General features: G+C 48.7%; 5 protein-coding genes across 5 annotated transcripts; 2 read left to right on the top strand and 3 right to left on the bottom strand.

The window, feature by feature from the left end:
* Positions 1-158: 158 nt before the first annotated feature.
* On the bottom strand, positions 159-1,612 carry Asppvi_005540 (uncharacterized protein; the record flags this gene model as incomplete). Its single annotated transcript, XM_043301459.1, has 2 exons — positions 159-718; positions 772-1,612. The coding sequence occupies 2 exons, from the start codon at positions 1,610-1,612 to the stop codon at positions 159-161; spliced, it is 1,401 nt and encodes a 466-aa protein (XP_043157394.1).
* Positions 1,613-3,601: 1,989 nt separating this feature from the next.
* On the top strand, positions 3,602-5,134 carry Asppvi_005539 (Zn(II)2Cys6 transcription factor; the record flags this gene model as incomplete). The annotated part of the gene is made up of 3 exons (XM_043301458.1): positions 3,602-3,799; positions 3,849-4,145; positions 4,205-5,134. The coding sequence occupies 3 exons, from the start codon at positions 3,602-3,604 to the stop codon at positions 5,132-5,134; spliced, it is 1,425 nt and encodes a 474-aa protein (XP_043157393.1).
* Positions 5,135-5,330: 196 nt separating this feature from the next.
* Positions 5,331-6,271, bottom strand: Asppvi_005538 (RTA1 domain-containing protein; the record flags this gene model as incomplete). Its single annotated transcript, XM_043301457.1, has 2 exons — positions 5,331-5,561; positions 5,612-6,271. The coding sequence occupies 2 exons, from the start codon at positions 6,269-6,271 to the stop codon at positions 5,331-5,333; spliced, it is 891 nt and encodes a 296-aa protein (XP_043157392.1).
* Positions 6,272-7,488: 1,217 nt separating this feature from the next.
* Asppvi_005537 (uncharacterized protein) lies at positions 7,489-8,401 on the top strand (the record flags this gene model as incomplete). Its single annotated transcript, XM_043301456.1, has 7 exons — positions 7,489-7,509; positions 7,572-7,637; positions 7,688-7,756; positions 7,821-7,941; positions 7,990-8,063; positions 8,123-8,210; positions 8,265-8,401. 7 exons carry the CDS (start codon positions 7,489-7,491, stop codon positions 8,399-8,401), a joined length of 576 nt encoding a protein of 191 aa, XP_043157391.1.
* A 4,779-nt stretch (positions 8,402-13,180) lies between these two features.
* Positions 13,181-20,650, bottom strand: ags1 (alpha-1,3-glucan synthase Ags1; the record flags this gene model as incomplete). The annotated part of the gene is made up of 5 exons (XM_043301455.1): positions 13,181-13,229; positions 13,286-13,799; positions 13,851-20,008; positions 20,058-20,233; positions 20,294-20,650. 5 exons carry the CDS (start codon positions 20,648-20,650, stop codon positions 13,181-13,183), a joined length of 7,254 nt encoding a protein of 2,417 aa, XP_043157390.1.
* Positions 20,651-21,498: the final 848 nt, after the last annotated feature.

The following is a 21,498-nucleotide window of genomic DNA, read 5'->3' as shown; positions in this document are numbered from 1 at the left end:
GCGCGAACCCAGAAACAGCAAAACTGACTGCATCTAGTAAATCACAGGTCCCAATACTACAACCTTCATGGATCAGTCTCGTAGTTCGATGGCTTTAGCTACGTAACAATCTTGTTCAAAAGACAATAGGGCACATTTTCAAGTGTGCGCTTATAGACTTAATGACCATCTAACACGGCTTCCAGAATCACTAATTCATTCTGGAGGAAACCGGGATGGTCATGCAGAAGATTCTCTAACGGGAAGTTCAGCTCCCGCTTCATCTGCTCATGATCTTTCTCGCCAGGAAACCAGATATTGTGCAACATCTCAGCGAGTTCCATGCTCCGATCAGATGAACTATTCTCGTCAAAGGAATAAGAAGTACCGAGAGGATGGAGGGAAGTCCCTCCGAATCCGACCTCAATCAGTATCTTCATGGCAGAGTGAAGAAGCAAGCCCTGATGGGCGGGTCCCGTGTTCTTGCCGCTCAATGGAGTACACACGGCGTTCATCAATTTCTGGACTTCATTATATGGTGCACCCTGGATCAGAATGACCCGCGCATTCGATGATGACTTGTCAACCACGCGGACGGCTTCTAGCAAGAAACCGCGGAGATCATCAACATAGTCAAGAATCATAGTTGCAATGACGACATCAAACTGGGCATCTGGGTACGGGAGGTTGTTGAAATTGTCCACAGACTTGGTTCTTGCTGAGGCCTTGCCAAGGAAGTCTGCGAGGATCAGAAGCCAGCATATAGCGAGGAAGAATGCATTAATAGCTCACCTTTCAGCCCCCCACCAATATCCAGTACCCTTCCATGGCCCTCCAGCATCGAGGACAGCTTCATCCTCTCATCATCCTTTAAGAATAGGTGGCCCTGTAGAYGTCTCCAAGCCGACTCATTGCGCATTGACTTTCCCGGAGGGCCTTCAGGCAAAGGATACGGTCCCAGCAACGGATGTGACGACGATTTCCTCCCGACGATCAAATAATGAGTCTCAGACCGCGTATGCTTGGGATCCTTGGATATGTAGTCGAACATTTTCTCCAACTCAATGGCAAAACCAGCTTCGCGCAATAGATTCAACCAAGCCGTTTGGGAAAAGTACAGCTCGAACACCGGCCTCTCCATCCACGTTACTTTAGACCTCGTACAATCCCAGACGGGGTCATGTACGCCTTTTCCTCCCACAAGGGCCGAGGAAGGCGACACACCAAGTACCAGGATCCCATCCCCCTTCAACCACTCAGCGAACCGATATATCATTTTATGAACATCGCTTGGTCGAATCTGATAGAGAGAGTAGATCGCAAACACAGCGTCCATTTTGACCGGAGGAGTGTAGATTCGCATATCGGCCTTCGAGAATATCCCTGGAACTTGGCTGGCTGCAATTCTCACCATGTTCTCAGCAACGTCAATGCCGTAGACGGTGTGACCGGCCGATGCGATCGCTGCAGCGACCGGTTTGCCCGTTCCACAACCGACGTCGAGGACATGGCTGCTGCGTGGAAGCTTGCTCACCACATATTCGGTGACTTGGAGCAGCCCGGGACTATCGGCATAGGCGTCTTCATAACGCTCTCCGAGTGCATTGAAGAGGGTCTCAGCATCGACTTCCATGGCGGGGATTACATTACCGGTTGGTAATTGCTATGACCGTGGGGTATTTTGAGGTTAAGTGCTGGGGTGCATGTTGACGTGGCACCTGCAAGGATGACGGACCATCTCCGTGTACTCTCTGGTAATGGTTTGATTTGGAATTGGGGATTCCACACTCTCCTCCATATACCAAAGAGCATCGTTGCTTGAAAACAAGCTCCACCGCTCTTTTCCGGGGGACACCATGTAACGGTCAGATGAAGGTTTTGGACGATTTTGGGATGGTCATTCCTGTCTTGCACTTGTTTACGACATATTGCCGGATGAAGTATGTGCCCCTGATGATGCATGGTCAAACCATACTCTGAGCTTCATGGACCTTGACCTTCTCATCACTCAACGTAGGCCACCGAGCAAGAAATTTGTACACACACTACTGCAGAGGGCACCACAGGAGTCACATAAGGAATCATCAGTCTGGTGACTGCGCAGGGACGATCTTCTCCTCAATGCCCCCTTCTCTACTAAGCTCCACCATGTGAAAAGTGCGCAAGACGGATGCACGTTTTCGAGTCCCTTCGGCAGATTATCAAAAACAGAACTGTCTGCACAAAATCCATCCCTTGGCCGGTTGACCAACCCAATTAGATGCAGTCTCCAGTCATCCCATATTGGGATTCCAAGGCGTCGAAACGCTTGGAAATCCACATATATCAGAGGATGATTGACAGACCGATGAACAGCGAAAAGGACGCGATACGAGCCTATAGCGCCATTTTGTCGCCGTCCGGCGCGGTGATGAATCATTTCCCAGTCTTTATCCGCGTCTGGATTCTTTGGAGGGTTGGGCATGATTAGACGTGCCGGAGCAGTCGAGAGCGATTTTTCTAACGGAGGAATGGTCACTAGAAAAGGGAAACGGTGGTCGAGGGTTATTGTCTCGCTAGGATAAATGACACAAGCACTCCGCGATCGTTTTGAATTCTTCGAGACGCCATCTCAGCCAGCCTTCTTTGACATATCGCTCAGTGAAAGAGTTTTTGTCCTCCAGAGACCAGTCCCATTGCATGTTTGCCGCGTGCAAAACGCAACTGAATGTCGCGAGCGTCCACAAAATGCGATGTGTTCGATATGTTTCAGCCCAGGAAGGAGGATGATATGTGATCCGGATGGGTTCGCTTTGGGGCTCGGATAATCTTCCCGCTATCCATTCAACGGCTTTGCTGGGAGAGCCGATCACACGGCGAGGATCTGAAACCATAAGACGATCCAAAATAATATGTATGCAAGCAGAAGCAGCGTGACAGATACTCGCCGCTATACTGACGCCTTTTCGCACGGCTCCAAAAGAATGGCCAGTGGGGAGAGAAAACGGCACAATAGATGTTGGGTAATCGCCATCTACTAGCTCTGGCAGGCTTGAGGGAGTAAATGTTCCATCTGACTCGAGGAGTATGATACTGCGAAATTCGTACTGTAGCCCATGGGAGAGAATCGGACAATTCTTCATGACCCGCTCAGTGATTGTCTTGTAATATTTACCAAACAATTGATCCGCTCGGGCGGACGTTCTGAGCAAGCCATCTAGGCTGGCAAAGTCGGTACTAAATCCAAGGATGGACACTATTATCTCAGGTGGGAGTGTTGAGAAGGGATCCATGGAGAGACCAGAAATCAGAACAGAGGTATGGAGAAAGCGAAAGAAATAGGGCCCAATTTAAAACGAAGAGCGGACGGAAGAATTAGATTAGAACTGGGCCAAGTGGGCAAGCTGTCTTCACCATAGCATTGGAAAAGCCAAGAAGCATCGCCCCCGACGAGTCAAGGGAGTCACAGCTGCTTATTCACTATGATCGTTATTGGTGGTGGGACCGAGAAAAGCTCGTATTCTCCAGATTCGGTTGCTGCCTGGATTACATCAACGATCTTCTTCATCACCTATGCTTATCTCGACGCGTTCATCAATATTTTATTGGTATCATCATTTGTTTGATCTCTGGTAGACGCTCAATGGATATTCAAGTAAAGGCAAGGTCCGGAACTTCGCCCTTGTCTTCAGACCTTGAGGCTTCAAATACGGCCGCGTTGCCAGCTCGGCGGAACTTACAATCGGGAGAACAAGGAAAAACCATGACTAATCAGCGACAGAAACGACCGCATACCAAGTCTCGCTGGGGCTGCTACAACTGCAGAGCAAGGAGGGTAAAGGTACGTTTGATCCGCAGATTCCAGGAACGACGTTCACTAACGAGTGCAGTGTCAAGAAACCAAGCCGGCATGCGAGAACTGCATGTACCGAGACATGGAATGTGTCTATCCGTCCAAAGTCCGGGAATGGGTTGGTGCAGGGAAGCAGCCGGCATCGCGACGAGATGCTTTGGTAGCATCATCACAGAGTGGCAAGCTGGTGTCACCTTCACTAGGACTCGCTGTCAGTCCGGTCGGTGGCGACGACCTGCGATTCTTCCATCATTTCCTCGTCTTTGCGCGCCCGCATCTGCCCTTTGGGAGTGAGGAGACATGGGCGACAGAAGTACCCAAATATGCCCACGAGGTGATTATTGATTATCTTGTCGAGGTCCCATGGCCTTATAGCTGACGCTTCCACGGTAGTATCCCCATCTGATGCACGCGATCCTCGCGCTAGGAGCTACTCACTACTCCCTCATCTCGCCTGATGGATCGGAGTTCTCCTCCACGGCGATCATCCACAGAGGCAAAGCACTGAAAGCGTTATCGGCAGCGATTGGAAAAGGCCCAGAATGCACAACAACTGACATGGACATCATCCTGGCCACGTGCTATGCTCTTGTATTCCAGGCATACCACATGCGAGACGGCCTAGTCGACTTTGCAGTCATGGTCCGCGGCTGCGGAGTCATCACCAACTGTATCATGGACAAATACAAAACAAGCCAGCTATTCCATCTCCAGACAGCGGAGGAGGCGGTCGACATAGCCTTGGGGCTCGCCAACGAACCCGTCAGCAGTCCCCTCCTGATCGACAGTCTTCTCGCGGCAATAGACAGATTACAGCCGCTCCTTCAAAGCACCATACATCGCCGCTTCTTTCGAGCGCTACGGGAGACGCTTGTAGCTCTCGCAGTCTCCAACCGCACAGCGTTTGTCAACCTCACCAAGATCTATGCGGTGTGGTACGAAGCCGAGAATCGGGAGTTTCTAATGTTCATCGCACCAGCGAACCACGTCTCGCGAGCTTTGTTCATGTATTTCCTTGTCATCGAGCTCACTATGCGGCCGGTTTATGTCGAGCTGCACAAGCGGAGTGGCACCACGTCCCTGGCTACTGACCCAGTCGTATATCAGTGGGCCGATGCCATATACCGCGAGCTACCGTCTTCGCTACGGGAGTTAATAGAGTTACCGATGCAAATCATAGCTGCAGATGAGAATACTACGAGAAGCAGTCGCGGTACGCCGTCTGACGTTGTAACTCCCAATCTGCATGCCCAGTTCTTTGACTTGGAGACGCTCGCGTGGTTAGGGTGCCCAGAGCCTGGAGGCGTTCAGGTGTTGGAATGAACTCATTGACACCCTGGTACGAGAGCAGTACATGTCATGTCATCTATTAACAGCTTTTGTAAGACAAATAGCGCAATAATCACAATCAAATTCATAGACATCATTGCATAGGGATGTTTGCATTGCCAGTTGCCCTCCGTTTAACCCAAAGCATCGATCTAAAAAATCCCGTCCCTGTCGGCCTTGCCCCATATCTTCAAGCTAGAGATTGCTCTTCGGTGTTTCGTAGTCCTGACGACTTGCGCAGAGAGATCTCCTCTCCCTCCAGCCCAGACTTTGCCAACCATCGCGCCGGATGGAACCAGGCCAAGACCAACAAAGCGATAAGCATGGGAACAGCCTCGAGCGCATACAACGGCCATTCATGCGTAAACGTGTACGAATCAATGCCAAAGGCAAATTCAAACACACGATAGATAGAGCGGAGCTTCTACCGTCAGCAATATCCTTCCTTGCGAAATGTTAAGCAGTACTCACCATGATACAGAATCCAGCAATATAAATCCCCCTCATGACCATTTGAACCCCATGAGCCAACTGGTAACCCTCCACCGTCGCCCTCCAATGAAACCAGACCATAATAACCAGGTACGCCGCAAACGTGACAACCTGCAACACCAACCCCCCAATCAACACCCCAATCCCCGCGTCCTTGGTCGACCCCTTCCAGCTCCCCGAGGAGGCAATCCCACTCCCAGACCCCTGTGTCAGGACCGCAAGGATATCCAATGACAAAAACACCCACGGCAGCCATCTACCCGAACCCCCGCGGAGAAAGTTCGCGGGCTTCTTGGCACTCCCATCCGCCGAGCTAGCCTCCAACTTTCCAAGAAGCATGTAGAGACTCGCGCAGACAAAGACCGGGGCGATGACAATCAGGGTGTTGGAGACGGCGTACAGTGAGATATCCGCTGGTTGCTTGACGCTGGCGCAGCGGAGCGCATACCCCACTACTTCAAGCGCGGCACCGACGACCGCCGGGATGAAGTATTTGGTCCGTTGGGTTTGGGCTTTCCGGGGGAAGATGAATGTCATGTATGACTGGTAGAGGAGTGGGATGATGTAGATAATGGTGAAGAGGACGGATGCCCCGAGGGAGGGATTGTAGAAGTAGATGTTATCCTTGTCTGAGGCCATGGCGTATGAAGTAGACGACGGAGGAAAGATCGGAGAAGATTGAATTAGGTGACGATTGTAAGAGCCTTGCAGTGAGCGTTGATGTTATTCCTCAGAGACGTCTATGGGACAGGGAATAGGAGTTATATAGTCGAGATCTGGCATCATTTACCCTTGCGTGCTCTATTCAAATGCCATAGTAAATTCTGCTGCCTTGAAAATTCTAATTCAGTGGTTCAATACCCGTACTCGCACTCGCATCCGGACTCATTCATCTCCATCCAGATGATTGCGCTCCCTGCTGCGCTAGACTTCATGCTTAACCAGCAGGGAAATACGAGAGATGCGAAAATGCGAGAAACCGTAATATACCAGCCAAGATCGGTTTAGCTGTATTAATTAGCATGTAATGATTGGCTACGGACAAATAAGCTCGTCCCGCTATGTCAAACCGAGTCTGCGGTATCTCTTGGCATACCGCAAGGGTCCTCCCTATTTTTAGTCCACTGAGCAACAGTACTTAGTGCTTTGGGCTGGCCTTGTGTTAGGCAGAAGAATCTTTCGCCTCATCTAGCATGCTTGTGTCAATTTAGGGGGTTATACCAAGAATTGCCCGGACCTCACGACCCGCACAAATTGGTCTTATTTCCATGTCTCCACCGTGGATAGCACTATGGGGAGAACAGGATCAGCGAGTTCGTTACAATGGCTTAGCTATCTAGAGAGTACAAGGTGGTACATGTGGGTGACTACAGGTCAGCCGACCTTTCGGAAAAGTTCGGCTAGTGCCAAGATAGCTGACACAGTGAATGAGACAACCCTAGATCACATGACTAATCTCCACTTTAAAGGTCGGCTGACCTCCTTACAGTAACTTACCTTCTTACACATCTCTCATCTCTCCCCCCGGCACCCCCTTTTATTTTTTTTTTTTCGATCAACTAGTTGATAATTAGTTGTGGATTGATCATTACCCTCCCTACCTCTTTCTCTCACTCCCTCCTATTACCTTAAAGGTAGGTTTTCTACTTCAGAATACTCTCACCTTCATCTCACCTTTATCTCATTCCGGCGACACACCTAGTTCCTAACTAGTTAGGAACTAGTTGGTGACTCTTACTATCACCTCACCTTTATCTCACAATTCTGGCCGACAACTAGTTTATAACTAGTTAAGATCTAGTTACATATCATTGATATTCTTTTACTAACTAGTTTATAACTAGTTCGCATTCACAATGACCTTTGTGAAAAAATCAGTAAGTACTACTCTGACTGTTCAACTAGTTCTAAACTAGTTAGAATGCTAACTAAGCTATAGGAGGCATATCTACAGTACCTTGAACTCGGTGCTGAGGGGCTGACCCTCCCTCCATTTGCTGAAAATGTAAGTCAAGTACCTGACTAGTTACCAACTAGTTACTAACTAGTGGACAGGCCATGGGATACTTAGTGGTCTACCCCGGAGAGGTCTATTGCAGAGCACCTGGATGCCCCAAGGCTAAGGTATGTATTTCTTCTACATTCCTAATGAACTAGTCCTAGACTAGTTGCTAACTAGTTCTATTAGGAGGCGTACTCCAGCCTTAATAATCTCAAGAAGCATATTCAGAGTGCACACAGCAAAACGTATACTGTTCATACCACCAGCGGAGGAGCTCCAACCATCAAGGAGCAGCAGGAGGCTATCGGTAAGTCCCTATCTAACTAGTTTATAACTAGTCGCTGACTGGTTACAGAGTGGTACCAGAAGCTTCTTGAGGAGGAGGAGAAACCAGAGCTGCCTGCTCTCCCCTTGAAGAAAGATGGCACTGTAAGTACCTCCTATTAATAAATCCCTAACTAGTTCAGGACTAGTTGCTAACTAGTTAGGTTCATATTAAGAATATGAAAGAAATGGTCAAGGGCATGGGCGTGAGTGTTCCTTGTGGTGAATGCAAGAAGAGGAAGAAGACTCGAAGTAAGTTCTTACTCTTATTAACTAGTTCATAACCAGTCACTAACTAGTTCTTAGCTTGCTGTTCCTCAAACAGCCAGGAATGGTGTGAGAATTTCGATTACTTTGCCAAGAAGGATGACAAGGGCAAGGCCAAGGAGCTAGAGGAGAGCGAGGAGGAGAGTGAGGAGGAAGAATCAGATGATGGTAACTAGTTGTGAACTAGTTTTGAACTAGTTGGTGGGAACTTCTCTTTGTTTTTTTAAAGGTGTTGTAACTAGGTAAGCCTAGTTACTGGCGTTCTGGTGTGGGCTTTTTTTGAGAGGTGACTAGTTAATAACTGGCTCTTAACTAGTCTAGCCTACTACTGGTTTGGAATGTAAACATCCTTTTGCTACTTCTAAATCTAAACTTATGTTTCCTAAGCTATATATATATGTAAGGTGTAGATAATATATAATAAGAGTAACTAGTTTATAACTAGTTATAGCCTAGTTAATAAGTTATGAACTAGCTAATATATATATTTACTATAAAATTATGAACTAGTTCTTAACTAGTTTATACCTACCCTATGCAAGGACTAGAGAATAATTATTATAAGTATATATAATCTATTGGACTAGTTCCTAACTAGTTAAGAACGAGTACCAGGCTGTTCCTGGCCTGAAATAGCAACCTCTTTTTGCCGGATCTGAACCTGGAGTAATCTTTCTCTAAGCTCAACACGATTTGCCTCTAGCTGAATCTGTCTCTCTTCAAGCTGAAGACGCCTTTCAAGCTGTTGAAGCTTACGTTCTTCAACCTCTAACTGAGCCTGTTGTATCTGTAAATTCTGGACTTGTAAATTAGAAGTAGCTGTTCGCTGTAGTAGCCTAGATAGAAAGGCAACTAGTTAGTAACTAGTCTGGAACTAGTTAAGGTAGGGACTTACGGTGATTGTGTACTTCTAGAATATGTTAGTAAGTATTAGTAATAGTATCTCTATAAAACTCACCTTGGTGGACTTGATGATGGGATACCCAGGTAAGGAGTTGGAGATCTAAGAAAGGTTAAAATGGACTAGTTGCCAACTAGTTAGTGACTAGTTACTAAACATACTCAGATGGAGACTCGGAATATAGCCTAAGATTAGAAAGATTAGTGAGAGTACTTTATAGTATAGGAAGGATAGATTTATATACCTTCTTGGGGTTGGTCGACGCGGTATTTGTGGAGTTGATGTTCTAGAGAAGTTAGAAAAGATATAAGCTAACTAGTTCAGAACTAGTTCAGAACTAGATATACTTACCGTGATCTTGAACGTGGGGTTGGTGTTCTACTATAAGAGCTACCTCTTCTTCCTCTGCGAGAGCGTATTCCACCAGAGGAGTTTGACTCAAAGAGAATATTATCAKGATCTCTAATATCCCCTTCATTCCGGCGCTTCAGCTTCCGACTGTCTAGGGGATGTTAGTAACTAGTTAGTAACTAGTTGGGGACTAGTCCATACTCTGCCGGGTGACATTGTTCCAGTATCGTGTTGCTATATCATCTGATCGATATGAATGATGGGTACCATAGGCCATTCGTGCCTGATACTGATCAATATCACGTTGATCAAGGATATACGATCTAATATAGTTAGTTAAGTATAATAAACTAGTTAGTAACTAGTTATAAACTAGTCTATAACTTACCCCTTCACTGCCCCTAATAGCGACTCATGAACCCCCATAAAATAAGATTTATAGTGGCTCTGCTCAACAGCATTAGTAATATTTCTAATCTGTTGAAAGAACTCAGGTGGCATTAATGAGCAGGCTTTATTTAAGCCAGCTGCAATAACATGATGGCGCTTGTGCTCAGCCCAAGCTGCAATCTCTGGTGATTCATGCTCTGGAACTAGTTAGTAACTAGTTCTATATAACTAGTTTAGAACTAGTTCTCACCTTGAAGAAGTTCAATAAGCTGATAGTATTCAGCTTCTGTTTCACAATCAAGAAGGCTTCTCATCCTTGTAAAGGTAGTATAAGAAGGATCCCCTGGCTCATTCATATCTCCTGCTATTCCAAGAAGTTTTGAAATAGTTCGTAGAAAGTGCACACGACAGAGAATTAAAATATTCTTTAATTGCCATTGCCAGGGTCGGTGAGCATTATCAATAGAGGCAAGGTAACGCCCAAGACCTAGGATCTATTAGTAACTAGTTGATAACTAGTTCAGGACTAGTTAGGCCTACCTGACATCTGCTTCCCACACATATCAACCACAATACCCTTAAACCCACTATTATGAAGATAGTGGAAGTTTACTGGCTTCTGGGTGATTTCACCTATTAAGCTAAAGACTTGTTCAAATAAAAGTTGATAGCTTTGGGCTGTTTCCTGGTTGATAAACACCCGCAAGAGTGTAAGAACTTACTAGTTAGTAACTGGTTGATGACTAGTTAGGAACTAGTCTACTTACTTTTTCCATGTTCAGGAAGAAAGGTTGCAAAGATCACCTCATTAAACTCTCCCTTAATCCTTTTATAGGACATATCGATTTCAAAGCTGTCAAGAGATCTTAGGATCTGAATCTGCTGATCAAATCCACAGATAATCATGGTACAATCATCCTGGGTATAGACCCTCCGGATATAATTCTAGCAACTAGTTAATAACTAGTGCATAACTAGTTCAGGACTAGTTGCCTACCTTAATCTCTGGCCTGCGATCCATTTCATATAGAATACCATTGATATTCCGACCACAAGGATAAAGAAGGGCTTTTTCCTTCGCAATAATAGCTGCAAATCGGTCCTGATTTACAAAGCTATTATGAATTTGAGAAAGGGTCTGGCCATTGTACTGCTGACAGAACTGCAAAAGTGAAGGGCTCCGAAGAAAGGTACCTATAACTAGTTAGTAACTAGTCCCCATTTTTATACCTATTTTAAAGTAAACTAGTTCATAACTAGTAGGTAACTAGTTAACTTACTTAAAGTAAGATCTGGATTCTGCATTTGCCTKATCAGATCCAGAATCTCATCCATAATAAGCTGTGGTGGCTTATTTGGTGGAGGTGGTGGATGAGTATGAATACCAGTTGAGAGAAAGATAGCATAAGGGCATGCCTCAAGGTCCTCTGGAATATAAATTCTGAACCTAACCTTACAGGTCATTTTCTGCATCTTTCCAGCTCCCTGTGGATGGATAACCCCTAAAGAAATATTAGTCTAGTAGACTAGTTGGTAACTAGTTGGTAACTAGTCCCTAACTAGTAGTAACTTACCGCACTGTGGTCGGCGGGTTAAGTTTTGTTCAATAACTCCACATAATCTAGGCTGCTGATTAGAGCCATTAGATCTAAGAAGATCTCTCAGGCAATTTAGATTAATATTCACTGCCCTATTTGTGAGGCTCATGTAGAAATGACCTTGACGGGGACTTCCAGAATTTGAACAGACAAGATAAGGCATTTCAGCTTGGGTGATTGACTAGACTAGTTAGTAACTAGTTACCAACTAGTCCAATCTATATAATATACTAACCTGAGTATCACTCAGTCTTAATACTGGCCGACATGTTGCTATTTGTTGAAGGCAGGCATCACCTTGATCAAATCGCCGTTTAATGCTATAGAATATCCTAGGACCTAGTTAGCAACTAGTAATGAACTAGTTAGGAACTAATCCCTACCCATATGCAGCTCGCTCCTCAGGTGCTGATTCAGAATCAGCAATTCTAGAGCGTATCTCTGATATTTGCTCTAGAATAGATGGTGAAACCCAAGTATGATGAATATTCTTCAGTTCTGGTGATAAATATTCACATACTTTTACCCCTGTACAATGATAAACATATTTTTTAACATTGCACTCTAGGAGTGGTGAAAAGGTTATTCGACGGGAGCCCTCCCGTTGATAAGCATATTGTATCTGGACTAGTTAGTAACTAGTTAAGAACTAGTTGAGAACTAGTACATACATCATGTAATGATTTCTCAAAGGTTTCCAAGTTCCGGCCATGACTTTTTATAATATAAGCATAGCCATTTTCATCAGATCTTGGATATTCTGGTAAATGATCACTATACTCAATAAATTGAGCAGTATTTCCAGGCCTTGTCCCTCCATGTGTAATAGGGATAATTGGTATAGGCTATAAACTAGTTAGCAACTAGTTAAGGACTAGTTAAACTTAATATCTTCATACCGCCTCATCTAGATCACCGCTTGCAGTATTGCGTTGATGTAAAATTGCTTCATCAACTTCATTTGATAATTCATCATACTCTGATTCAGGTGTAAGAGATGATAAATTAATAAGAGAATTAATTACTGTTTGATCATTCTCAAGATAACGAAAGTTATCTAAGGATGACATTGTGAACTAGTTGAGAACTAGTTAAGGCTGTAAGAAATAGTGAAAATTATTACAGAACATGAAATTAGTTTTAGATGTAAAAGGTCGGATGAGCTTTTATATTTATGCTGTGTGGGTCGGCTGACCCACTTTGGTTAGCCGAACTCCTTAGTAAAGGTCGGCTGACCTGTATCCTGGTACATGTGGCTAGGACAAGGAACAAACTATAGAGGGCCTACGGCATCTTCCAGAGACAGTCTCCTCTATCGAATTGTGCGGATCAATACCCACTATTTCCTTACTAAGATCTTCATAGACCACACAGAATCTGTACTCAACCATATTAATACCCTAGACTTAGTGAGATCGTATGTGGCTGAGTCGCAGCGACGTCATTCCTTACTTTATGCACATCATTTCGACGAGGCTTATTCCTGGCTTGAGCTACTGGATCTGGTACAACGCAATTAAGTATTATGTAAACTTTCTATAAACACATGGTCATACCCTCGTTGAACTCCGGACATCAAGCCACAGGCGGAAAACCCAGCGAGGTAGTCATGACACATCTATATATGCAAAATGTCGTATCTATACAGGAAGCATGTATATGCAAAGTATGCCAGCAACAATGAAATCAAATCGTTAAGGAGCGATGGTAGTGCCTTACGGCTTGGAGAGTTGTTCTCTGCGGAAGAAGAGAAGGAACCCAGCACTGGAACGATATCAGCCATGTTCGAGGAAGAGAAAGACAGATCAGAAAAAACTTACCAGATGAGCAGCTGGAAGATCAGGCCAATCCAGAACCACGCGTTCGCCACGGCACTCGCGCCAAGGGTGGGATCGGGAGAGATAGGGCCCGGACCGACGTTGTTGGGCCCGAAGGCTCGGGCACAGATCGTCGCGATGGATCCCAGCACTTGGCACACGATGAGGGTGAAGCACATGTGCATGCGGGTCAGGGTCTGTAGCAGGATCATACCGAAGCCCAGGCCCTGGATTGCGTCGAGAACGCCCAACCACAGCCAGACGCTGCGGGATGCCAGGGCGCCGCCCGTGTACCCGCCTGCGACCCAGGGGAGGTAGTAGCCGATGCCGGAGACACCCCACCAGATCTGGGCCCAGCGGGGCGCCCCGAGACCGCAGGCGAACACGGGGAGGATCCAGCTGTGTTGTTTGGAGAGATGGCTGAGGATGAAGAGGAAGGCGGCCCAGACGAAACCGAAGAAGACAACGCAGAGAATGACGATCTGCCAGGTCTGTGCGTGGGCTGAACTCCAGAGGACTGTAACAGGCATCAGTATGTCGATTCACTTGACAGATGAAGTTGACTTACAATTCCAGTTGCGACCGTAAGGGGCACTGAGGAAGAAGTTTTGGATGATGACGACGGCGAAGTTCCAGATGACGATCTTGCGGCGGAATACCGAGCGATAGAAGGACGGAACCTTGCCAGGGCTCTGGCGGTAGTAGTTGGGAAGCCCATAGAACATAAGAAGACCTATGACCCACAGGAGCACCGTAATCGGCACACAGATGGCGGTCATCTTCCACGTGTTGGCGATGTTATTCTCGGGGCTGAGGAGGCCTTGGCTCGAGGCCTTGGTGAGCGTCGACCCCCAGTACCACAGCGCAATGACATAAGCTTGCTGCGTGCCCTGGATGACACAGGCACGGAAGACCCATTCCTTGACTGGCGCACCGCTTTCATCACCAAAGTTGAGGGAGAAGAAAATCGACCCGCTGGAGGAAGCGGTAGCATAGAAACCACTGGCGACGTTCTGAATCCATCCCCGGGTGAACTCATCATGCTCGAAATGGGCGAGGCCAATGAGAAGGAATGCCACACCGTAGAAGAACCATGGGACAGAGAGACAGACGATGGACTTGAAGTAACGGAAGACAAACCACCACAGAATCGAGGTAATCAGGTACGTGGTGGCAATTCCGTACAGCTTCTCCGCGGTTTGACCAACCTCGCCGGTCAGCAAGGTGATCTGGTACGAATTGGCGGCGAGGATCTGGCCCAGGCCCAACAAGAGGGAATAAACTGGCCAGTCTCCGACGCGCAGCTGCATCCACTTGCGCAGACCGGTCGGAGGAACGTAGTCCTTGCCTAGGAGAAATTCGTCATCTTCCTGGGACTGCTCATCATCCGGACTCATACGCGACGAGGCGTCATCTCCGTAGTAGGAATCCACAGGCGAAGGACCGCGCTTACCACGGAAGACAGATGGAGCAGGCGAGTTCAGACGACCCAGCTTGGCATCGCGGAACTTGTCGAACCATTCCTTTTCACTCTTGACCAGGAATTCCTCAATGCAGAGCTGCGACTCGGAGTTGGCCCCGTTCAAGCCCTCCAAACTCCTTTCGAACAAGCGAGCGTATTCGCCATGGCTATCCGTGAAGAAAGGATCCACTTTTTGCAGCTTGAAGTCCTTCTTATCACCAACGATGGAATCGACGGACAGCACCGAGGCACTGCTCAGACGACTGCCAGGTTCCAGGAATGGCCGTGTGGGGGGAGCAAGGCCCATGTCAGAATGAACGGATGGGCTCGAGGGAAATTGCGCGGAGCGGGTAAGTTCTCTCGGAGTCGCACGTCCACTTTGGGAATGGGGATTGTTCTGGAGTCGTCGGCCTTCTTCGGCTTGCTCGGGCGTGAGAGTATATTCGTCATCGCCGTAGTAGTGGTCAATGAAGTCATCGTCACTCTCCTCCTCGATATCGGAGACATCACCGCCATCTCTGTGGTCGGGGACAGCGAGGTCCTGTTGTCCACGCCGACCAGGACGGTTGAGATGACCGGGGCCGGAACGGACACCAAGCGACAGTTTACGGCTTAATCCCGGAGCAGGTTTCTCAGTCATCTCCCTGCCAGTGTTGTTGCTGTAGGAAATGATAGTATCGCGCTGCTGTGGGCCAATCTCTGCCAATTGCCTCAGGTTCACGTAGCTGGCTTCGCGAGAGTGCATGCCAACAGGGGTCTGAGTCCCACTACCGGGTAGGGTAGGGCTCATAGCACCCAGTCCGCGAGGAGTCATGGGACCGGTAGGGGTCACAGGACGATTGCTGGACTTGGAGGCTTCCTTGTTGTGGATTCGGATGGATGTGGACTGCAGGATCTCAAGATCCTCTATCCATTGAGCGACAGGGAACCGCTGCTTGGCTGAACGAGCACGCATCTTAGCACGGACCTCTGGCTTCGAGTTCAAGGCACCATCAATGGCCAGCTTGAACTGATGGAGCAGATGGACAGTGGTCATTGACTCCACGTTATACCACCAACCAGGCATCTGACCGAGACCGCCGACGCGAGCACCAATACCGAGAGCACCCTTACGGCCGAATTCGACGGCCACCAGACCAAACGGTTCGTCACGAGAGGGAATGAGGGCGAATTCAGCACCGGAGAAGATGTAAGGGGGCAGAGCAGTGAATTGAGGACGAGAGAAGACGCGGCCAGGGTAGACCTTCATCATGCGATCCAGCTTCATGGCAGCGAACTTGCCGTACAGATCGATGACAGGGCCGACACAGATCAGCTGGACATTAGGACGAGACTCGAGAACAGCAGGCATGACATCCGCAATCAGATCCACACCCTTCTGCATGGACCATCGACCAACAAACACGAGCAGATCAGCGTCCGGGTTCTGCTCCAGGCCAGCCCATTCTTGAGCCTGGCGTTTGAGCTCCGCGCGACCAGCTTCGAATTCCGTATCAACAGGCGGGTCCTCACCCTTGGCGAGGGCCTTTTCCCTGTTCCACTCGCCAACATCAGATGGATCCGGGTTGGGCAGGTTGCCGACCTTCTTGAGACCCCAGAAGATGGGATACCGAGCGTACGACCGTTTACCGTATTTCTTGGACACACCGACAGCACCAAATCCTTGCTGGTGGACACGCAGATAACTGGCACCGGCATGGAGCAGATTGAAAACCTCACCGAACTGAACGTATCGGCGGGTGATTTCCTTATCCAGGTTGAAGACGGAGCAAACCTCTTCCTTTTCCTTCTCGGTCCGCATGGGCCAGAGACCCTGGAACTCGGCGTTGTGTAGAGACAGACAGGCGGGGATTGTTTGCGGCAGGAGATAGAGAGGTGCCAGGGATCCGTGGTAATCGTTGATATGGTAAAGGTCAATGGGGAACCGCTTGATAGTCTGAGCAATGCACTGGTTCCACGCGGAATAGTAAATGGCACTGTCGAGGTCATCCATACGTGGTGGGTAGGGTTCTGACTTGGACTGCTGACGGAAAACCGGCGCATCCAGCAAGACGTATGTGATATTCTGCAAAGTGTGGTACTGCACCTGGACCTCATATGGCTTGCCCAGGATGGTGACGACCATGGGTTCCGCTGGCCGGTCAACAGGGTAGTCCACTCCGCCGACGCAGGGAACGACCCAGATGAGATCCTGATGGCCGAGAGTCTTGCCCATCAACTGAGCCATGACACCGAGACCACCGATCTTGATCTTGATGGCCCAGTCCTCAATATCATATTCCATGGTGGCAATGAGCACCATGCGGCGTTTGGAAGCCACAGGGCCCGCCGCAAGATCCGTCGAGCTCTGGATGAAACCGGACTTGTTGGCAAGACGCATCAAGGGGTTCATTGCCTCGCCTTCGCCGTTGCGAGCACGCTTCAGCTTCCGCCGGAGGGCCAGTGGAATGAGCGTGCGCTTCTCGCTGACACCGACCTGGTTGAACTTGACCTGGTAGAAGGATTTCATGAAGACATACACGCAAGCCACGCCTGTGAGCAGGGGCACAATCCAGAAAAGAATGTACATGGCCATCTGCGTGGCTTGATCTCCGGCACCTTCCAGGGTATACCGCATGGTCGCGTCGTTGATCGAGATAACCCACGAGAGGTGAGGCGACGGCGGAGGATCGGTGATATTGATCATCGTCGCTGACAGAGACGACGGGGGCATTCGGTCCAGGACGTGGTCACCGTCGACGTCGCCCAGAACCCAACTCTGGTCCGGGGTGCCATCGGGGTTGATCCCCCAGACATTGATCTGTGCCTGTGCGGGCCACTCGTAGGTAAAGTGGTATTTCCACCGTCCACTGGTGGTGTCTAGCTCGAGCTTGTTGGGAAGGCCGCCATCGTAACCAAACTGGTTGAAAGGACCGTTGAAATGAATATGCGGGAATCGACGGGGCACATTATGGTTCCAGCCCACATCGCCTTCTTGGTAGTAGTCGCTGCTACCCGTCAAGCCGCTCCAATATTCCACGCGGACATGTTTGCCTTCCCACTGCTGTTCTTTGGTGCCGTGCCACTCCATTTCCTGAATGGTGTCGTTACCGCCATGGTACTTGGTCCAGCTCGACCAGGTCGTGCCCCAGTTGGTCGAGTAGCGGTATTTATCCGCGCCTGCGGCGTGATGCTGGATGTACAGAGTCCCGTTATCATACTCATGAAGCAAACTAGTCGAGTAGTTGGCCTTGGTGAAGACCATCGGATTATCGACCTGGCCGATGCGGAAAAGGAAGTGGTCGGTGGCGTTGGTGGAGGCGCTGCCGCTGCTAGTCTTAGGTCCCTTCACAGTGATTTGGTGGATACCGTTGTAGACATTGGTCAAATTGGCCGACCACATCCAGCGGCTAGGGATCTGAGCAGTCCACGAGGTGCCATTGGTAACATTTTTGCAAGAGACCGAGCCGGAGTCGATGGACGGAATTTGTAGTGACTCGGTGGAGGAGGTCAGGGAAATAGACTTGGTGACCCCATCGCAATCCATCGGCTCGGAGAAATACAGCTTAATGGGCACATTCTCAGACGCGTCAGGCTTCACAGTGGAAGTAATGGGATGGTCGTGGCCAGGGTCGATGCCGGTGATCATCGGGCGAGGCATGACATGCCACTTCTCCGGTACGTAGGCCCGGAATTCGAATTCCTTGAGGGTCAGATTGCCATAACAACCCTCAAACAATGTTTGATTTCCGAAAGTTCGTTGAGACGGGCCGGTCGTCAATGTGAGGCTATCGAAGGGGTAAAACAAGTTCTTGACGACGGTGTTGGCAGGGTAGGGAGCGATCAAAGCATTCTCTGGATCGGTACAATTGAACTTGTAATCGATCGTTTGGTTGTTATTCTGGTAGACCATCCAGACAGGCGAGTTCTTCTCATCCGAGCCGAAATCCTGCACCTCAAGATTGGCCTCGCGACTCACAGACCACATGCCCGTCTCAGTGGCAGTGCCGTTGGAACCCGGGTAGGTGATCGGCTTGGTCATGTTGGACAATTTGTTCAGGGTATAGCCATCATTGATAACGGGATATTCCTCACGCAACTGATACATATGCTTAAGAATATTGCGCACAGGGTGCGAAGGGTCCCGATGGTCATAAGCGACTGTTTCATCTTGGCAACCTTTCCGGCCAGAATCAATCGGCCAGTGGTAGTACTGCGAGGAGTCCATACTGAAGCAGCCATGGTCTCTCCAGGCGGTTGCAGGGGACATGGCCTGACGCCCATAAATATAGTTGGTAGCGGTGGCATCAAGCACATAGAAGGCCTGCTCCTCACCCCAGAGCAATAGAGGGATACCGGGAAGGAGCATTGTCGTGATATAACTACCCAACAACTGCCGCTCAACACCCCATTGCAAAGTTGGCCACCGGAAGACATCCTGGTTGGTCGCACCGTACATGTGCCGGGGGTCGAATTTGCCTGTGTTCGCATTGACGAAATCGTTCGACCGGAGCATCTGTTGCCACATCTCGACCCAATCCAGAGGGACATCAAAGCCCGCAGCGAGATTACCGTCCATCCCAAGGAAACGGGTAAGGGTTCGGTAAACGGAATAGTGGAATGCAGCACTATCAAGGGCTTCATGGCCGGCCTCACGTAGGAAATATTGGGCACCAGACTCATTCGTCATCTTAGGGCCCTGGGAGGGATTAATTTTGTCCCACTGGTTCGCCTGCCTGCCTCGTCCGAGGTAGATCGAACCGAAGTAATCACCACCGGTAATTTCTCCAGTGATGAAGAAGTTGTTCTTGCCCACGGCGCGGGCACATTCCCGGTACGCCATGGACATCTCGCCGAGCGCATCGACCGTCGCCTGCGTGGCTTTATCGTACCGGAAACCGTCGATATCCAAGGAGGCGATGATTATGCAGGAGTGACGGATCAGCCGCTCTCGCACGCTAGGAACCCATTCTCGTAAACGATCCTGCACGGACGCAAACTTCGCCAGCTGACGCTGCCAATCAGGGAACACGCCGAAAGCTTCAATGTCGCCGTACTGGTCGAAATCGCTGTTGTAGCAGCCCACCAGCTGATCGGCCTGGGCCGCGGGAAGCGGGAGACCGTTTTCGTACCAGAAACGGGGGTAATCGCACGTCGCGTTGTAGTCGTTGCCGATGTCAAAGTCTACATAGCGGCGATCGGTTTTCCACAACGCCTTGTGCTCCTTGACTGAGAATGGGGTTGTGGTGTTGAGGTAGCCTTCGAAGCCGATGAGATCACCGAGGCTTGTATTGTGTCAGTCAGACGCAGAGAATGAGGTCTGGGAAGACTTACGTAGCAATAGTGTTATCGAATACCACATACATCCCCCGGTTGTGGATCTCAGTGATCGCATTGCGCCAGGTTTCAATGTCACCAAAATGCTGGTCCAAAAGCGTCGTATCCAATGCAGAGTAACCATCCGAGCCCCAAGGCTGGTTCATGAGGGCCGTTCCAGCAAGATAGATGCCCTGTCAGAGTCAGCATCTCGTTTCCGCCAGATATCACAATCAAGCCGAAAAAAAACTCACTTTGATCCCCATTCCCTGTAAATAGTCCAAAGTAGCGACCAGACCCGCGACATCACCACCATGACGCATCTGGTTGGAGCTGATATCATGCTCGAACTGTGTCCCGTTGATATTATCGTTCTCCGGATCACCGTTCACAAATCGATCCAAAAACAGGGTATAAAACGGAAACCGCCAGTTATCCGGGGAGGGGAAGTATTTGCCCTTATGGTCCGGCCATTCTCCCCAGTATTCCGCCGGGTTTGTGGCGGATTTATTCTCATTGAGGTTGTATTTGACCAGATTCTCGTCGTACGGCCAGCATGATGCGGTTGTCGCAAACAAGGCCAGCAACGCCCCGGTCCATCCCCACTTCATCGTGGGTGGTGGATTTTGTTCGCTGCTTCTGAGCAATGCGGTGGATAAGAATATGTGGGAATCGACCCATGCACGGGAGGGGGTATCACAATATGAATATCGTTAAATGTACAATGTGCTCTTTTGGCGACTTTCAGTTCAGATTATGCCGAATCTCTCCTGCAACTTTTTCTTCGTTTTCCGTTTTGAATCGTGGATGTCGGATGAGCTGCTTGTTTGTACTGATAACGAGCGATCGACAAAGGCGATAACGGCGGGTTGAGAAAATGTAGGGAAAAATGCACAACCGACGAAACGAAAGGCTGGATGGGAAGCAAGTGAGTATTCCTCTCCAAAAAAGCTGAAACGACAGAAACGACTGACAACGAGAGACAGAAAGGGGATGGGGAGGAGGAGGGGAGTTTAGGAGGATTGAGGATAGGAATAAAAGAAGAAACGAGGAAGATCAAAGTTTCTAAAAAAGAAAAGAGATCAAACAAATAATCGGGATTTCAATGGGGAAATAATAATACTCAGACAAGACAGACAGACAAGACACACTGACCAAGTGAAATTGCTGTCAATAGACTATTAATATCATGACGAGCTAAGATGGTGATGGGATTAGTGCAGGCAGTAGTATCTTGTCGTTCTGGTCTGCTCCTACACTATCCTCTCCTATTATTATGCGGATCCTCCCAGAGGCTACGACTTGTCTCTGCAGCGAACTGGATATTAGAGTCGTTATCAAACTGGAAGTAGAAGTACGGAGTAGCAAATAAGGATTCAGGCAAAAGAGGGGATTATTTCAGCACATGGTGATGATGTCTTTCTTATCTCACTTGCAACTTAAGAGCTGTCCTACTCTC

The sequence above is a fragment of the Aspergillus pseudoviridinutans genome, assembly GCF_018340605.1.
Source record: "Aspergillus pseudoviridinutans IFM 55266 DNA, scaffold_4, whole genome shotgun sequence".
Lineage (NCBI taxonomy): Eukaryota > Fungi > Ascomycota > Eurotiomycetes > Eurotiales > Aspergillaceae > Aspergillus > Aspergillus pseudoviridinutans.
This window is presented reverse-complemented; position numbering and strand designations above follow the sequence as displayed.